This window comes from Selaginella moellendorffii, unplaced genomic scaffold, assembly GCF_000143415.4.
Source record: "Selaginella moellendorffii unplaced genomic scaffold, v1.0 SELMOscaffold_34, whole genome shotgun sequence".
Lineage (NCBI taxonomy): Eukaryota > Viridiplantae > Streptophyta > Lycopodiopsida > Selaginellales > Selaginellaceae > Selaginella > Selaginella moellendorffii.
The window spans coordinates 42,251-59,718 of record NW_003314295.1 but is presented as its reverse complement, the minus strand read 5'-3'; the positions used below and the strand labels follow the sequence as shown (position 1 = coordinate 59,718).

At 46.8% G+C, this 17,468-nt stretch overlaps 5 protein-coding genes across 5 annotated transcripts; 3 read left to right on the top strand and 2 right to left on the bottom strand.

The window, feature by feature from the left end:
- Nucleotides 1-621: 621 nt before the first annotated feature.
- Nucleotides 622-2,939, top strand: LOC9639061 (protein tesmin/TSO1-like CXC 6). Its single transcript, XM_024682285.1, has 11 exons — nucleotides 622-717; nucleotides 794-869; nucleotides 920-971; nucleotides 1,044-1,121; nucleotides 1,170-1,244; nucleotides 1,304-1,469; nucleotides 1,525-1,869; nucleotides 1,946-2,043; nucleotides 2,104-2,198; nucleotides 2,259-2,549; nucleotides 2,600-2,939. The coding sequence occupies exons 2-11, from the start codon at nucleotides 812-814 to the stop codon at nucleotides 2,767-2,769; spliced, it is 1,428 nt and encodes a 475-aa protein (XP_024538053.1). The 5' UTR covers nucleotides 622-717; nucleotides 794-811; the 3' UTR covers nucleotides 2,770-2,939.
- LOC9639382 (uncharacterized protein YciO) lies at nucleotides 2,229-4,234 on the bottom strand. The gene is made up of 9 exons (XM_024682289.1): nucleotides 4,027-4,234; nucleotides 3,855-3,970; nucleotides 3,744-3,797; nucleotides 3,667-3,691; nucleotides 3,495-3,596; nucleotides 3,261-3,430; nucleotides 3,129-3,210; nucleotides 2,978-3,076; nucleotides 2,229-2,907 (listed from the first exon to the last, which is right to left on the bottom strand). Exons 1-9 carry the CDS (start codon nucleotides 4,225-4,227, stop codon nucleotides 2,845-2,847), a joined length of 912 nt encoding a protein of 303 aa, XP_024538057.1. The 5' UTR covers nucleotides 4,228-4,234; the 3' UTR covers nucleotides 2,229-2,844.
- Nucleotides 4,235-4,290: 56 nt separating this feature from the next.
- Nucleotides 4,291-6,658, top strand: LOC9639060 (pentatricopeptide repeat-containing protein At4g02750). Its single transcript, XM_002977421.2, has 2 exons — nucleotides 4,291-6,242; nucleotides 6,305-6,658. Exon 1 carries the CDS (start codon nucleotides 4,291-4,293, stop codon nucleotides 6,052-6,054), a length of 1,764 nt encoding a protein of 587 aa, XP_002977467.2. The 3' UTR covers nucleotides 6,055-6,242; nucleotides 6,305-6,658.
- Nucleotides 6,610-7,669, bottom strand: LOC9639059 (glycine-rich RNA-binding protein GRP2A). Its single transcript, XM_024682290.1, has 3 exons — nucleotides 7,627-7,669; nucleotides 7,443-7,566; nucleotides 6,610-7,235 (listed from the first exon to the last, which is right to left on the bottom strand). The coding sequence occupies exons 2-3, from the start codon at nucleotides 7,545-7,547 to the stop codon at nucleotides 6,681-6,683; spliced, it is 660 nt and encodes a 219-aa protein (XP_024538058.1). The 5' UTR covers nucleotides 7,548-7,566; nucleotides 7,627-7,669; the 3' UTR covers nucleotides 6,610-6,680.
- Nucleotides 7,670-7,753: 84 nt separating this feature from the next.
- LOC112348920 (pentatricopeptide repeat-containing protein At1g09410, mitochondrial-like) lies at nucleotides 7,754-10,939 on the top strand. Its single transcript, XM_024682291.1, has one exon. It carries the CDS (start codon nucleotides 7,755-7,757, stop codon nucleotides 10,767-10,769), a length of 3,015 nt encoding a protein of 1,004 aa, XP_024538059.1. The 5' UTR covers nucleotide 7,754; the 3' UTR covers nucleotides 10,770-10,939.
- The last annotated feature ends 6,529 nt before the right edge of the window (nucleotides 10,940-17,468 follow it).

Here is a 17,468-nt window from a genome sequence, read left to right as displayed (position 1 = left end):
GCAGCAGCGCAGGTTCTTGGCTGGCAAGCTATCATCATCGTCTATACGGATGGAGGGAGAGATGCCAATCTCTAGGCGTATAGCTGCTGCCACTTCCACTCTCGGTCACTGTGGACAATTAAAATAATCCCTGCTCGAGTGGATCTCATCTGAGAGATACGTACCAAAAGTTCCGAGATTTTCCAAAACCCGAAGATCGAAACGAATCGAGCAAGCGAGCAAGCAAAGAAATAAGAGTTCTTCTAGACGATCGAAGCAAAAAAAGAAAAGTTCTTCAAGATGATCGAAGCAAGAAAGAAGAGTTCTTCCATTCCACTCTAGACGATCGAAGCAAAGAAAGAAAAGTTCTTCCATTAGACGATCGAAGCAAAGAATAAAATTCTTCCATTCCACTCGCGTTGATTGTATGGAAGATCTTTGCTTTAGCCGGGATGCCTCACAACATTGTTAATTGGATTGATCACAGCAAGTTGGTCGCTTAATTGGAGAAACCATCGCTCATTCATTGCGAAGATTTCTTAAGATTCCCAAAATGCCCAGTCCGGGCAAATGCGCACAGACATGGACGTGTGTTAGTGGGCGAATATTCGCCCCTGGTTTGTTTTGCGGCTTAATCTTCCCGCCCTTGTTCTAGCGTTTTGGCGCCCTTGTTGTTTGCCCCAATCTGGATCTTTGGCATGGAGGGGAGCTCCCGGCGTGAGAGGCACTGATCTTGAGGTAATCGTGCGAATCGGCCCCTCGCATTCCTCCTTCCATGCCAAATTTCCCCTTGCCTTGTGTGTGTCTGACCTAGGTTTCTGGAGCAAACGCTATGGATGCCTTCCAGCAGCCTCCGGGCGACAAGCCTGAGGAGCACAACCCCCAGCAAGGTAAGCTCTGCCTCTTTCTAGCAAATCACTCCTTGGAGCGCTGTTTACAGGATTGGGTCAATCGATCTGGCAAACGACTCAAGAACAGCCATTGTTTCAAAAGTAACCGGCGATTTTTTTTCTTGTTCTTTTCTTCGTTTGTGGTTCCTGTAACTTCCTTTTGGTTTTTTCCAGAATTGAAGCTTCCGGACCTTCGCAGGCGCAGCTAAGCGGGAGAAAACTCGTCAGGCAGCTCGATTTTACGGCTTCCATGTAAGATCTTCTCCTTTCCTTCCTTTGGTTCTCAATTTCTTCGTACAGAAAGCCACAAAAAGGAGAAACTTTTGCAAAGAAATCCAAGCAGTGCAATTGCAAGAACTCTCGCTGTTTAAAGCTGTAAGTAAGCTAGCTTTGCATGTTTTTTCTTACTAAGAGAAGCTTTTGAGATCAAACAGGTACTGTGAATGCTTTGCTTCTGGTGTTTATTGCGATGGATGCAACTGCTTGAATTGCTGGAACAATTCCGAGAATGAGAAAGTAAGGCAGGAAGCTGTGGAGCTAGCTCTAGAGCGGAATCCCAATGCTTTTCGACCGAAGATTGGCAGCAGTCCTGGAGTCCAGGTAAGAAAGCGTTTCAGTCTCGGACTTTTTAATCTGTGTTTTCTCTTTGATCCAGGAACTTGTACGAGAGCCTCAAGCGACCGTAGCCAGGCACAACAAAGGTTGCCAGTGCAAGAAATCCGGCTGCTTAAAGAAGTACTGCGAGTGCTTTCAGGCCAACATACTCTGCTCGGAGAACTGCAGATGTGTGGATTGTAGGAACTTCGATGGCAGTGATGAGCGGAGAATACTGCCTCATGATCTTCTCTCCCCGCCAGCGAGCAGCGGCAGCGCTGCCTCTGCGTCAACTGGATTGTTGAGCTGCCCGCCGTCGTCTCCAACAGCTGCCAAGAAAAGAAGAACACAAGATCTTGTATTTATAGGCCACTCGCTGAAAGAACAGCCGTCTCGAGCGACGCAGGTACGTTGTGTCGTGTGTTTCTCTGTTTGTTTTTTTCTAAGAGAGAAGTGCTGGTTGAAGAGCTCTGGTCTTTCAGGCGCAAGTGAACGCTTTAAGAGCAGCTAACAGCCTGCTCAGCACCACCTTGGGAGGCCCAGGACTGCAAACTTCTCCTGCAGTAAGGTCGATTCGCGGGTGAGTTCCTATTATCTTAGAAGCTACGTGATCTTCTCTCTTACATACTTTACATTCCAGATCACTCTTAACGGGAGTTGTGCAACCTGAGGTGGTGGAGGAGCTTTGCAAGTTGCTCGTGATTGTCTCTGCCGAGACAGCCAAAACGTTTCTTGGTGAGCATTGCTTTCACTTTCACACTCTCGTATAAACGTTATTTATATTTCCGGTGATAGAATCCACGAAGTCGCAACAAGGAGAGCAGGCTCGACAACGAGATGTGGAAGAGAAAGACCAAGAGGAGTCCGCGAGAGACTCCGAAGCAACCTCCGCAATGGCTAGGAACCAGCGCGAGCTCTCGCCGGGAACGCAAGCTCTTATGTGCGACGAGCAGGACCTTGGCTCGTCGTGCAAGGAGCAAAGCCCAGAAGAGAGCAGCATGCGCTTGTGTGCCGAGCAGGAGCGACTGATTCTCATGGACTTCCGTGATTGCCTGAAGAAGATCATCGCGGTTGGAAGGAAGCGAGGTACGAAGCTTTTCAGTTATTGCTCGTCTTATCTGTTTGAGCTCTCCCAGCCTCGCTCTTCTCCGCGGAGATGGCGAGAACGGAGATGCTGGCGGCGTCGCGAGCTCGAGGAATGTCACCAGTAGCAACAGCCAGTCCGATGGATGGCCAAACTCTTCCACAACCAGTTCCTGGGTCTAGTTCCAAGCAACCAGCGGTATCTAGCGGCTCGCAGCTCTAACGATTCCTTGTCTCCGGAGGCTCCAATTATTCGTTTGACACCTCACAGCCGTGAGGATCATCAGAAAGTTATATGCTACGAGTATGGATTCACAATCTCGCTGTCTGTATCTCCGACCATCCAGTCTTCCAGGACTCCCTATAATATATCAAAGAAGAAAGTTTTAGCGACGCTCGTATGAACTTTAAAAAACGAGAACTTCGCAAACCTTTCCTCTTCGAAGAACTACAGGCATGGTTCCTGTCATGTCCACCACGGTGGAGGGATTCGCGACTCGAGTTCCACCGTCCACAATGAAGTCGACACTCTGCATGGATCCATCGAGAGCTGCACCAGAAGCAAATGAGAATCAAGCAAACCTCTCTTCCGGAAGAAACTCCGTAAGTGTCAGCGATGATCGCTGGATCCAGCATCCATTCATCGTCGGCGGGTCTCCTAACGCTGGTAACTCACAAGCAAGCTATAAACTTCGAGGAGATCAAATGGAGCACCTTGTGCAAAGTAGAGGATGCTCAAGCTGGCCAGCCATTTCTCTCCACACCGCATCGTCTGGGATGCGAACACCGACGCTCTTTCGAGGGGCGTAGCTCGCTGCGACGCTTCCACCGAATCTTGTGCACTGTTTTGGCATATCTTTGCTCGCGGGGAGGATGAAAGTGTACTGTGACGAACACCCTCAACGTTGGAAAGAGGAAACCATGGAAAAGCATGAAAGTTTTACGTACCGGACCAGGGAGACACTGGCGAGCAACGCGGAAGAAACTTGTAGGGAAGCCCGTGGTATACTTGTCGATGTCTTGGAACGATCGGCACAGAATGCTCAATGGCTGCGCAAGATCAAGAAGAAAAACTCCTTCCATCTTCTTCTTTTACACGAGAAAGTTAAAGCTATCTTACCTTCTTTGCATCCATGTCCTTGATCCTGCAAGCTTCCAGTGAGAACTAATCCCTTGCAAGCACGAGACCTCACAAACCTGTAGAGGCGTTCGATAGCAGCCCGGTTGTGCAAGTCACAAACGATCGCGTATCTGGAAAGTCGAGAGACAAGTTCTTAGAGTTCATGGAAGAAAGATAGAGATACATACATGGTGTCTGTAGGAACGACTCCAACGCCACCATCTTGTAGCAGCGAGACGACCTGGTCGAGCTTCCAGAGATTGGATCCAAACTGATCTATCTCCAGGTGGAAAATCTCTTTGGACTGGAGAAGAGAAAGAATGGGATGGGATTTGCCAAGGCAAAATGGAGCAAACAAACCTTGCCAGCGCCAGGTCCAGGCGTGTCATACTTGAGCCGCTTTGGACTGCGCTTCACGACCGCCTCGATCCTCCCTGCAAATCTGTTCTTCTTCCTCCTCTCCACCCCAAACAATTGGAATCCAGCAGCGCCGGATCGCCCAAGCGCGCGGCCATTCCAATCCTGCCAAGGCGGCGCTAGCGAGAGGTGGCAATGCGTCATTGAGAGAAGAAAATGAAAGAGAATATGAGAGACCTAACCATTGTAGACGAAGAAGATGGATGAATGGAAGAGCGCAACGAATGCCTGCGCCTCATCCAGGCCTGCAAATCCCTTCCCGCCGCGGAGAAGCTCCACTCCCGCACCGCGCGCCTACCGCCCCAATCCCCCACGCGCGACATCTTCCTCTCCAACAAGCTCATCGAGATGTATGGCCGCTGCGACAGCCCCGCCCACGCGCGCAACGTCTTCCACGCGATGCCGCTCACAGATTGCTACTCCTGGGTCCTGGCGCTCTGCGCGTATGCCCGCGGCGGGCATCTCCGTGAGGCGCGAGAGACCTTCGATCTGATGCCGGACAAGAACTTGGTCTCCTGGAACGCGATGCTCACTGCATTCTCACAGCACGGCTGCGGCAGCGAAGCCCAAGAACTTTTCCACCAGATGCCACAGCGAGATCTTGTGTCCTGGAACGCGACCTTGTCAGCATTTGCTGGTATGGGGGATTTGCAAGGAGCGCGCGCTTTGATTTCCGCCATGCCCGAGCACAGTCTCGTGTCGTGGACTGGATTGCTCGCTGCCGCAGCGCAGAGCGGCAGCATCGAGGACGCCAAGCGCTTCTTTGACGAAATGCCACAGCGAAACATGATCTCCTGGACCGCAATGCTTACCGCATATGCCATGAATGGGCATATTTTAAATGCTAAGCTTCTGCTCCACCGCATGCCCGAATTCGATCTCGTCGCCTGGAACACAATCCTCGACGCTTCCGCGCAAGATGGCGATCTTCAAGAAACCAAAGCCATCTTCGACGAGATGCCAGAAAGGAATCTGGTCTCCTGGACAATTATCATAACCGCATATGCCCAAAGAGGGCATCTACACAGCTCTAAGCTCCTGTTTGATTGCGCCCCAGTTTTAGATGACGTGCTTCTCAACGCCATGCTAGCTGCATACACCCACAATGGTTATCTCAAAGATGCTAAGAATCTCTCTGATAACATGCCATGCCACTGCTTATTCTCGGCCACTGCAATGCTTACAGCGTTCTCCCAAAACGGGGACGTTGAGCAAGCTCAAGCATTGTTTGATTCAATGCCGGAAAAAAACCTTTTCTCTAGCACTGCTATGCTTACAGCGTATGCCCAACACGGGCATCTCCAGGAAGCCAGGCAAGTGTTCGAGAGGATGCCCGAGCTGGACGCGGTATCTTGGGCCGCCATGGTTTCGGCTCACTCCCAAAACGGCCAACCTTCGGAGGCCGAGGTCGTCTTCTACTCCATGCCTGAGCGTGACACCGCGTCGTGGAACACACTCCTCTCCGGCTACGCCCAAAACGGGCATCTCTCGCAAACCCAGAAGACCTTCCGCTTGATGCCCTCTACAGACACCATCTCGTGGAACGTAATGCTGGCTGCGTATGCCCGAAGCGGGGACACAGGCCCTCTCTACGACCACTTCAAAACAATGAAGACCCTCGACCTCGCCGACGAAGCCTCGTTCCTGCTCGTCCTTCTCGCATGCAGCCATGGTGGCAAAGTCTTCACCAGCAGATCACACTTCCTCTCCATGGCCTCGGACTTCGGCTTGCAACCAAACAAGCAGCACTTCGGCTGCATGATCGACGTCCTCGGCCGCGGGGGGTATCTGGAAGACGCCCAGGAACTCATCGCCACAATGCCCTTCGAGCCCGATTTTCTCGAGTGGACATCGCTGCTCGGTTCGTGCCGGAGCTACCGCGATCCCAATCGAGGCGCTCGGGCGACGAGGCAAGTGCTCAAGTCGGATCCAGTTCGGGCTGCGGCATATGTCCTCTTAGCAAATGCCTAAAAACCCAATTAGCCAAATGACGAGAATATGCGAAAGCCGGGGGCGGAATATACCACCGTCGTTAGGCTAAAAGGCAAAGGAAGCAAATGAAGTGCTCGTCCTCGGTCGCTATAGGTTCCTCCCTGACCACTCGCTGCCGGAGGATGAGCGGGAATGCCAGCCCCAGTCCTAGCCCAGATCACAAAACGGTGAGTGGAGTGGAGCCTCCAACTCGAATCCATCCATTCCAATTGCCCATCTCTTCTTCCAGGTGAATGTGAAGATCAAAGGCATGGTCCAGGGCGTCTTCTACCGGAACTGGACCATCGACACCGCCAAGCAACTCGGGATCAATGGCTGGGTGAGGAACCGAATGGATGGCTCCGTGGAGGCCGTCTTCTCGGGCAAGACCACCGCGGTGGACGCGATGATCCAAAAGTGTTACAGCGGCCCCGCGGCAGCTCGGGTCACCGGCGTCGAGGCCTCCGCCTGGAACGAGCCCGTCCACGAAGGATTCGAGCGAAAATCCACCAAGTAGAGATCTCCGACAGAGAGATCCACACAGAGAGGAAAATATCTTCCAAGAAAGTGAAGTATTTAACAAAGACGAACAAGATCATCGTGAGTTCTCTCTTCTTTCCATGGTGTCAGTAGCGATCGTCTCGGCTGCCTCCATTCGAGGACCTGTTCGAGGGGCGATCATACGGTCCGGACCTCCGGCCACTGTCCCGGGAACCATAGCGGTCGCCACCTCGGTCGCCGCCACCACCACCGCCACCAGTGTAGCGGCCGCCGCTGCCTCGGCTACCATCGCCATACCTGTCTCCGCGGTCGCTACCATATCTATCACTTCCATACCTGTCTCTACCGCCGCCGCCGCTGCCGCCGCTCTCTGGACAGTCTCGAGCCCAGTGGCCTTTGTTTCCACACTTGAAGCAGTTCCCGCTAGCTCCTCCACCACCACCACCGCCGCCTCTTTCTCGGTCTCGGTCGTAGCGATCGCCGCGGTCTCGGCCTCCTCCTCCTCCTCCGCCGCCGCCGCCACCACCACTCCTTGGCGGCTCGGCCTTGCTCACGGTGATGGAGCGGCCTTCCAGCTCCTGGTTGTGCATCTTCCGGATGGCATTCTCCATCGACTCTTCGTCTTCGAAAGTCACGAAGCCGAAGCCCCGGGACCGGTTGGTTTCGCGATCAAACACCACCTACAGGGAAGAGCGAGCGATCAGTACCAGCGTACAAGAGGAGAGATCCACGAGGATCCAAGCAAAGGGAAAGATCCAGCTCGAACTTAAACGACCTCGTAGAGCTTTACCTTGAGAAACTCTGCACAAAAGAAGGCAAGCAAGGAAGCCGGTGCCTAGACCGACCCAAAGAGAGCAAATCATCTCATCCATCAGACTCAATGTAACCTTGGCTTCGATGATGGATCCATAGGGCCGGAACGCCGTCTCCAAGCTGCGATCGGTCGTGCTCCACGACAGGCCGCCGATGAAGCACCGAAACTCTTCTTTCATCTTCGATTCTTCGCGCAGCCTGGACAAGAGAGAAACAAACCCATCAATCCACGGCGCCGGCGCAGCGCCCGCTCCATACCTCTCTCTCCTCCAGCCAAGCGCCCTCTAACCCAAGAACCCTAATCTTCCCGAGTGCTTTAAGGCACCAAAAGAGCATATTCGTGCTTCTTCGTCCTCTGGCTGGCCTTCGATGGCGATAGGAATGGAATGGCGCGCTGCTCCATCCAATTCCTCGCCAGTGTCGTTCGCGCTTGTGGCGAATCCAGAGATTTGGAAGAGGGCAGGCGGGTCCATGCCTGGATCGTCGGTAGCGGCATCTGGCCGGACAGGTTCCTTGCGAATTTGCTCATCCAGATGTATGGGCGATGTGGCAGCCCCAGAGAGGCGAGAATCGTGTTTGAGGAAGCCGCGAGCTCCAATTCGCTCTCGTGGAGCCTGCTCACGGTAGCGTATGCCCGCAATGGGTATCTGGAGGAGGCCAAGAGGATCTTTCACAGGAGGCCAGAATGGGACGTAGCGTCATGCAATGCGATGCTTCCAACCTATGCCACCTTGGGAAAAGTGGAGGAATCCAAAGCGGCGTTTGAGAAAATGCTCGAGAGAAATGTTATCTCTTGGAACACGATGATCTCTATGAATGCCCAGAACGGGTATTACAAAGAAGCTAAGGTGGTTTTTGACAAGATGCCTCAGTGGGATGTTGTGTCGTGGAATTCGATCGTTGCAGCGCTCGGAGAAATTTTTGATGTTGCTAGAGCCAAAGAAGTCTTTGAAGCTATGCGTCAGCGGGATCTTGTGTCTTGGAGCTCTCTCGTCAACGTTTATGGCCAGAGCCGCCAACTTGTAGAAGCTAAGGCCGTGTTTGATAGGATGCCAAACTGGTCAGTAGTAACTTGGAACTCCCTCTCGCAAGTTTACAGCCAAAGCGGAAGTATAAGAGAAGCAGCAGAGATTTTTCGAGCAATGCCCGACAAGAACCTCGTGTCGTGGAACAGCATGGTTCAAGCGTATGCCCAAGCCGGATATACGAAACAAGCCAAGGAAGTTTTTGATTCTATGCCGAGAAGGGACGCTTTCTCGTGGACTGCCATAGTCGGGGCACAAAACGAGGAACCATCCGTCGCTCGAGAGTTTTTCTACAGGATGCCGATGTGGAATGTGGTCGCTTGCACTGCGATGGTTGCAAGCTGCACACAAAGTTTCCAATCACACGAAGCATGGCGGATTTTCGAGACGATGCTTGCGAGGAACATCGTGACTTGGAACTCGATGCTCTCGGGTCTTGGCTCGGCTGGAAACTTCGCCAAAGCAACACTTCTGTTCCACAGGATGCCGGAGTGGGACTTGGTCTCATGCAATGCCATGGTGGCGGTGCTTGCTCACAGCTCCCAGCTTGAGCAAGCAAAGTCCTTGTTTGATGCTATGCCGGAGAAAGACGTGCTTTCCTGGAGCACCATCGTCCAGGCTTACGCAGAGAATGGGCTGGTGGAGGAAGCCAAGAGTGCGTTCGATCAAATGCAGGAGAAGAACGCAATGGCCTGGACGAGTATGATCAAAGCCTACGCTCACAGTGGCAATTCTCATGGTGCCAAGCTCCTCTTTGACAAGATGCCAGTCAGGAACGTCGTAAGCTGGACGAGCATGCTCTCGGCTTTCGCCACCACGGGCCATCTCGGCGAGTCGGAAGCAACGTTTCGCAAAATGCCGAGCCACGACTTGATCTCGTGGACGGCAATGGTGACGGCGTACGCGCAGTGTGAAGCCGCGGCCAAAGCCAAGCAAACTTTCGACAGTATGCCCGAGAGGAGCTTGTTCGGGTGGAATGTGATGGCCTCCTCGTTCGCTGCGAACGGACACCTGGAAGAAGCCGAGGCCGTGTTCGCGGCAATGCCCGCGCGCGACATCATCTCGTGGAACGCGATGGTGGCGACTTACGGACAGAATGGTCTCCTCTCCAGCGCGAAACGAGTGTTTGATGAGATACCCGAGAAGAACGTTGTTTCGTGCACCGCCATGCTCGCGGCCTATACGCAAAACGGGCATGTCCAGGACGCCAAGAAGATGTTTGCGAGCTTGCATGAGCTGGACGACGGTGCGATGGTCAGTACCATGGTTGCCGGTTTTGCCCAGCGTGGTTATATTCAGGAGGCCAAGCTCCTGTTCCAGAAGTCTACCACGGCGGCGGCGCACCACCAGCAAGACACCGTTCTCTACAACACAATGCTCGCGGGCTACGCTCAAAACGGCTATCTTGACGAGGCAAGAGCTTTGTTCGACCGAATGGCCTCTCGCAACGTTGTCTCCTGGAACTCGCTCGTCCATGCATACGCTCAGAACGAGCAGGGAGTGACTGCTCTAGCCGTGTTCCAGGCCATGAGCTCCGAGGGAGTGAGAGCCAACGATCTAACTTTCATGAGCCTCCTCGCTGCGTGCTGCCACCTCGGGCTCGTGGAGACGAGCCGCGAGCTCTTCGTGTCGATGCTCCACGACTTTGGGATCAAGGCCTCGCAGGAGCACTACTGCTGCATGGTGGATCTCCTCGGCCGCTCGGGCCGGCTGGAGGAAGCCCACGACTTGATCGAGAGCATGCCGTTTCTTCCCAGCGAGGCCGCCTGGGGGAGCTTGCTGGGCGCGTGCAAGATCTACCGCGACGCCGCTCGAGCGGCGGAGATCGCCGACAAACTCTTGGAGCTCGCCACCGAGAGCTCGGTCCCGTACGTGACGCTGGCCAGCGTCTATGCCGCAGCCGGGAGGCACGACGACGCTGCTCGAGTGGGGAGCATGATGAAGCAACGATCGCTGGCCAAGCTGCTAGGAGTAAGCATGATCGAGATCGATGGAAGGGTCCACAAGTTCGTCGTTGGAGATGCCTCGCACCCCAAGAACGAGGACATCTACGAGGAGCTGCGGAAGATCCACGCCGCAATGGTGGAGCGGGGCTACTCTCCAGACACGGGAGAGGTGCTGCATTACGAGCTGAGCGACGAGGTGAAAGAACAGCTGGTTTGCTTGCACAGCGAGAAGCTGGCCATCGCGTTTGGGATGATGAGCACCGCTCCAGGAACAGCGCTGCGAGTCCTCACTAACTTGCGGGCGTGCCCCGACTGCCACACCGCCACCAAGCTTATATCCAAGATCTTCAAGCGCCAGATCGTTGTGCGCGACTCGAATCGGTTCCACGTTTTCCAGGGTGGTGTTTGCTCTTGCCGAGACTTCTGGTAAGAAGACGCAAGATTCCCCTGCAGGATTTAAATGGAACTGCTGTCCCAGGCTATGGATGATTGACTTCTCTTTTTTGTTACCAGGTAGGCAAGGCTCTTCTACACTCACTTTTTTTAGAAGGACCTCTTCTTTTTTTTATATAAAGGAATAACTAACATATTTAAATATTTTAGGATATTTTACTATTTTATTCATTTAGATGAATCTTGTATTATAATATATAAACTTTTTTATTAAATACTTCTTAGTATAATTCAGTTTATTCTAAATAAGATTAATTTTGCATTTATAAATTATGAAAGCTTGCTTTAAAAAAATATTACAAATTTAGATGTGGAAATAACACTATAGTGTGTTATTTTGGTAAGTTAATAGAATCAAAATAGAATAAACATAAAGGGCATAATAACAAGAATATTTAATAAATACTATAAATTATCATGTAGCAATATTAAGGGACTAATGCTCAATATATAAGGGTTTTTGCTATATTAGTGAAAAATAAAGCAAAAAAGAACTAAAAGTTAGACCTATTATATTTAATAAAAAATATATAGAAGTTTCTACTTTGTGCTTATTTGGCTTAGTACAGTTTACTACATTTAAACAAAAGGGACTAATAAAAGGAATTATCAATGTTAATCTTTTATAGTGGTAGAATATCTAAAAGAATTAGTTAATAAATATTTGTAGCACATATAGCTTTCATTTACCCTATAGTGATTTATCATAGATTAACTATGAAGCAAAATTTTAATCAAACCAATATATGGGCTAGGTAGCAACAAAGTGGAACCCAAGTTTAGGGTCTTGGGGTATTAAATGAAGAAATGAAGCTAAACTCTCGATGATACAACCAAGGAGCAAAAGAACCAAAACACAAAATGATTTTTGAGCATTTAACCAAAAAAGCAAAAGAACAAAAGCATGGATGATATAGGAATAATCTTAAAGCATTCAGCATCCCAACACCGACTAACATATAAAATAGAGCTAAATAAAGTTTGGCACTATTTCAGCATAACGCAAGTATATAAATATTCCACTAAAACTTTATTATTTTTTATTAACTATAGATAATCAACCTTGTAGTGTCTAAGCTAGCATGGTATAGAGTTTAGATTTGAACCCAAGTATAATAGAAATGGTGGGTAGATTGGGCATGGTTAATCAACTAAAGGTATAGTTAGCTCTTTATTTACATGTTTATTCTTGTTTTGCATTTGGCATTTGAAAACCCCTAAAACTCCCCCCACTATTTCTATTATACATTTGGAAACCCTTAAAGCTCCCCCTCCCCCTAAGAAAACATGCTTTGGGCTTTCATCTTAGTCATAAGAGTTAGTTTTTGGGGTAATTATGAAAACTTACTCAATATCAAATGACATTAGATTGTGAATTTAAACATGCAAACAATATCATTATGTTCAGGATAATTTTTACATTTTGTATATATGCTAAACTAACAAATCTAAACACTTTCCATAAATAACCAATAGAACCAAATGGAATTAACATATGGGGGAATGATAGCAAGAATATCTTAGTGGACATAGTAAATTATCATCTAATGAACGTTGAGGGACTAAGTTGAATATGGTTCTCAACATTAGCAAGTGCAAATGAGTTTTTCATACCAGGCCAAATATGTTTAGCAAGAAAACACATAGGAGTTTCTACTTTATATTCATTTAGCATAAGTACATATATGATAATTAATTTCTCAATTAGGGTCCAACAATACTGACCTTTTGCTATCGTGGCAGTAAGAAAAGAATATTTGAAAAGACTAGTTGATAAGTAATTTTTGATACCTAGTCACATTCAAGACACTCTCCTCCCTTAGAGAGGATTGATGTGTGTGTCGATGCATGCTTTAATTTAGACTGCCACTAAAAAAATAACTCTAATAAAAGTTTATAGTATTCACACTTTGTGAGAAATGTATAAACTTAAATGAGTTAAAGGGTAACTTCTTTGTCTAATGAAAATGCACTACCATTTAAATACTTTCTGGCCGTCACTATGGAATTAGCCATCCTTGGTACTTTGGATTTCACTCAATTTACAAAAGATAATATGCCTTTGCTTATAAGTGATATAGAGAGAGAAGCCAAAGGCTAAACAAATAAACTAAATCTATCGGTAAGGTTTAGATAAATTATTGTAAATAGGTAGTTAAAGTTATTTACACAATTATACCCTTTTAACAAAGTAAAAAACATCAAAAGCGAGAGGCAAGTGATATGACTAGTTGACTATAGTTATTTTATAACTAAAGATTTCACTATGCACACAAAGTGCTAAAGCCAATTTACTTATATTGGTCTAAATCCAAAGATCAATAGATAAACAATATCAAAGTCAGAAATAATGATATCTTAAAGACTAAATTATAAATTATTCTTAGATTAGAACACAAATTCCAATTAAATTATCATCTAATTTACTAGAATTATAAAAACCACCAAGATCATTAGTTTAAAGTCATAGGATTAACCATCTAACAAAATTCAATAGCAAGTATATCATCAAAAAAACTCAATGATAAAACTAAACTACTAAAATTTGTAGATAATATGCCAAACAATTTATGAAAGATAACTTAAAGAACACAAAATATCATTGACTAGCTAAAGGAAATGTATCATCTAAAGGAAATAACATTCAAATCTATCAGAACCAATTAATGCCACAAGGGCTAATAAACACTTGGTTATGCTAATTATCACACTAGCTAATCTAGATAAATTCTAATCAATAATACAAAGGAATTAAAGTTGCTCAAGCAAGTGTCAGCAACATTTTATTGATATCTTAAACCCAAAAAACCAATCCAAAACAAACAACAAAGAACATATGGTAATATAAAAAACTAAAAACCATCAAAATAACAATTAACCATCATAAAAAATCATTAATCATCAAAAGATGCATAATCATTATTGAAAAAACAATCCACCATCCCAAAAAATGGTCAATCAAACAAGGGTTGTGATGCTTGAAATCATGTTGCAAATGGTTGCCATGGCTTGTTTAAAACCTTGTAATACCCTAAGTGGTAACAAAAAGTTCAAATAATATATTAATACTACCAATTGCTACTCAACACCATCACCAATTTATATCTTTAACCACCTTGAACTTTTTATTCTACACCAAAAAATTATAATCATCATAAAGCTCACTACCCAAAACATTTTGCAATTAGTGGATCCATACTAGCACCCACCACTTGATGAGGTAATTCATTTTTTGGAAATGGAGGAGGCAACCCATTAGCAACCACTAATGGTGCACAAAACAAAATATCTATATCAGCCATATTAAGTCATTAATTGCAAAAGCCTATTTAACCAACCAACCCTAAAGATTTTTACTCTTGGGAATTAATATTGAGATAATTATAAATCCAACTTTAACCAAAAAGGGGCTTTTAAACAAACTATCTATTGAATATACTTTTGAAACCTTAAAAATTATTATTTTTTATAATTTATAAATATAAATTAATCTAAATGCATGAATTAATAGAATATACTAGAATATCTAAGCATATTTTAGGTATATCCATTACCACAAAACATAGTCCATTTTATCCTATTTTTATTAAAATTTTATGTTATTCTGAAGCTATAAAATTTATTATTATAATTTTTCAATTTGGAGAAATCACTTTTATAAATTTATACATTTTTATACAAAAGAATTATTTTAAATTTATAGTGAACAACTTAAAAACCAAACCTCTCAGCCCCTTCGTATATCGCTAATAATAATTTTTCTCTAAGTTGTTCCTTAGACTTATAAAGAGGCAACAAAATCTGATTAACACTATAACAATAAAATCATATATTTAGTAAAGAAATTTAATATAAGTGAAATACTTACCATGTATTTGCAACTGGTAAATAATGATTTTCTTCTTCTAAATAACCAATATAAAAACTGTTTAAGCCAGAAAATGGAACCTAATAAATAAAAAGTTAATAAAAATCAATTTGAGTTATATATATATTTACCTTTGGACTTCCAGTTATAAATTTCAATAACATTTCTTTGTTTTTTTCATTAAAGCCCTTAATTGTGGTCCAAAACCATTTTAAAATATGGTGATGATGCTTACATTTCGCAACATTTTTAATATCTTGAACTGCATACATAGAATTTATATTAGACATACATAATTTAATTTATGAAAAACTTACCATCTATTTTAGAAGATCCACATATGAGCAACTCCAAGTCATCAGCATTCAGGTTTGATAACAAGCCAATAGGAATTAATTCATAAAACCCATCCAAAAATGCATTTAGCTGTGGCTTGATTGATTTTGTCATCAAATATTCCCCTAATAACATCACGTAGTCGTGCTTATTTGCATCAGTCACAGAGATATCTCTTCCCCCAGCCACAAGATCACAGGTAATCAACTGTAATTATACTCCAAAATCAGCCTTATAAACAAGCTTAAATGAACTTCTAGTTACCTCAGTTTTTCCACCTGATGTACAATGCTCTATATCCACACTAAAAGTCAGGCCTATTGATTCATCAACGTTGTTCTGCAATAATAAAAACCTTCATAAGAGAAGTGAAACAAATAAAAGAAACGTACCTCCAGCAACCAAGTAATATTCTTGACAAACTCTTCATCCATATCCTTGTATGTCACCTCCTGTCCTAGTATGTGCTTGTAGAAGGTGCGAGTAAAGCGTAAATCAAGCCTTTCATCGTCCACAATAGCTTTGGCTACCTGATAACAAAGAGAAAGGTTGGCACTGAGAAAAATAGAAAAAAAGAAACCACTCACCAGCTGACCAACGAACTTAAAGTCCGAGAGGTTGCTATCGGACAAGCTTGGATATGGCTGGTAGCGATCATCCCCAACTGTGGTAAACAGCTTCTCCCCAATCTCCCGCGACACAAGGTGAAACCACTCTCGTCTTAATCCACCCAAATCATCTCTCGATTCGTCCACAAACTCCAAAACCACGCTCCTGGAGATCCTGAGCACCTCGGGCGTCAGCTGCGCAAGGCCCTTGCGAGAATCCTGTAGAATGCAGTCCCTCGTCACGGGGAGCCGCGGACGTGGTGTAGATTTCGTGCAAGACGTAAAGCTGCCTCGCACAAACTCGAGCTTGAACTCCAAGCCCAAGCTCAAAAGGCATGGCCACTTCCGGAGCATGGGCAGCGCGAGCTTGAGGTAGCGAGGGTGTCTCTTGGCTATGCTTTGTAGAGTGGTCACGGCTGAGTCTGGCGGTGCGCTACTGGAGCCGAGTGCTTGAGTGAGGAAGAAGGCCTCGACGAGTGGTCGTGTCTTCCTCATGTTTTGTGGCTCGCGCACAAATCTCCACAGCGGATCTAGTGTTCGGACCAGGTGCTCCCTTGCTTCCACGTTTTGCTGATCTACAAGTCGCTCGAAGAGTTGAGCAAGGCGAGCGACGGTCTCGTTGCATGAGTGATTGCCGCGCTCTAAGCTTTCCAAGGCACAGTTGCCAACTTCCGTGGACAAGCTCGTCAAACGCGAGGCAACGGCTGGCGAGAGAGCGGGATTCAAGACGAGCAAGTCGGCCAAGGTGTCAAGCGACGATCTGTTTTACAAAACAAGCATAGCACAAATAAAAGGTGATCGTCCGGACAAGCTATATGAGAAAAAGAAGATAAATTACCTTTCGCTGGTGAAAAGCACGGTACGGCAGAGCTTGTGAACCTCCGCCTCTGAAAGAGCTATGGAGATTGTTTTGTGAAGGTGCTGCACTACGATCTTCAGCATCTTCATCGCCAGCTTCGAAAGCCTGCGATTTTTATCCAGCATATTGACGAGCACAGGTACGAAAGCAACCGCATTATCTTCTTCCAAGAAATAGCCGCGATACACCAGCCTGATATGTATATAAACCATTCGTTCCAACACAAAGTCTGGAACTCCTGCAACGAACACTGTGAAATAAGAATGGTGAAGCAACAGGGAGCCAAAACTTACCGGAGATGGAACAACGATGCCAGAGACGTGATCCAAAAGATCGCATCGCTCCAGGCCTCAGGACCATGCCAAGCAAAGCTTTCGAAAGCGCAGCACAAGGAGCATGCTCTTTAAAAAGACGGGCCAATTGCAAGAGACAATGGCCTGTATGAGCAGGATGGAGCCACAGGAACTTGACGAGTATCTCCAAAACATCCTCGCCAATCTTCCAGGACATCCAGTCCTCGTCCTCGTCATCCACTTCCTCGTCCTTGTCCTCGTCATCCACTTCCTCGTCCTTGTCCTCGTCATCCACTTCCTCGTCCTCGTCATCCACTTCCTCGTCGTCCATTTTCCCGTCGTCTTGGATCGAGCTTTCCTCGGCAGCACTGCTACTTTGAGCCCCCATCTGCCGCCAGTTAACGAGAAAAGCTGCGACGCCATCATCCGACACCTTAGGCTCATCGAAAGTTGGACCTGGGAGATCATCGCCATCCCGGGATCCTGACAGCACCCCAAAGATCGAAGCTGCCACGGCTCCTGCCTCTGGATGGTCCAAGTCGAGTCCGCCGAGAGCTTTGAGCATGCAGTCGGCCACTGGGATGGTGATATACTGGAAGCAGCACTGCACATTTCTGGAGAGGTAGACCAGTTTCACCGTGTCCGGCTGGGACGAGAACGCGCTCATCAAGGCTGGAGTTATGGAACTGTCTTTCTCGCGCCGTATCAAGGC

Excerpts from the sequence above, each read along its gene's own strand:
- LOC9639059 (XM_024682290.1), bottom strand. The coding sequence starts at position 7,547 with ATGAAAGAAGAGTTTCGGTGCTTCATCGGCGGCCTGTCGTGGAGCACG. Across the intron at positions 7,236-7,442 it reads GATCCATCATCGAAGCCAAG|GTGGTGTTTGATCGCGAAAC; the intron begins GTTACATTGAGT and ends TCTTCCCTGTAG.
- LOC9639060 (XM_002977421.2), top strand. The coding sequence starts at position 4,291 with ATGGAAGAGCGCAACGAATGCCTGCGCCTCATCCAGGCCTGCAAATCC.
- LOC112348920 (XM_024682291.1), top strand. The coding sequence starts at position 7,755 with ATGGCGCGCTGCTCCATCCAATTCCTCGCCAGTGTCGTTCGCGCTTGT.
- LOC9639061 (XM_024682285.1), top strand. The coding sequence starts at position 812 with ATGGATGCCTTCCAGCAGCCTCCGGGCGACAAGCCTGAGGAGCACAAC. Across the intron at positions 972-1,043 it reads GAACAGCCATTGTTTCAAAA|AATTGAAGCTTCCGGACCTT; the intron begins GTAACCGGCGAT and ends GGTTTTTTCCAG. Across the intron at positions 2,044-2,103 it reads GCAGTAAGGTCGATTCGCGG|ATCACTCTTAACGGGAGTTG; the intron begins GTGAGTTCCTAT and ends TTTACATTCCAG.
- LOC9639382 (XM_024682289.1), bottom strand. The coding sequence starts at position 4,227 with ATGACGCATTGCCACCTCTCGCTAGCGCCGCCTTGGCAGGATTGGAAT. Across the intron at positions 3,692-3,743 it reads GCTATCGAACGCCTCTACAG|GATCAAGGACATGGATGCAA; the intron begins GTTTGTGAGGTC and ends GGAAGCTTGCAG. Across the intron at positions 3,211-3,260 it reads CATCCTCTACTTTGCACAAG|CGTTAGGAGACCCGCCGACG; the intron begins GTGCTCCATTTG and ends GTGAGTTACCAG.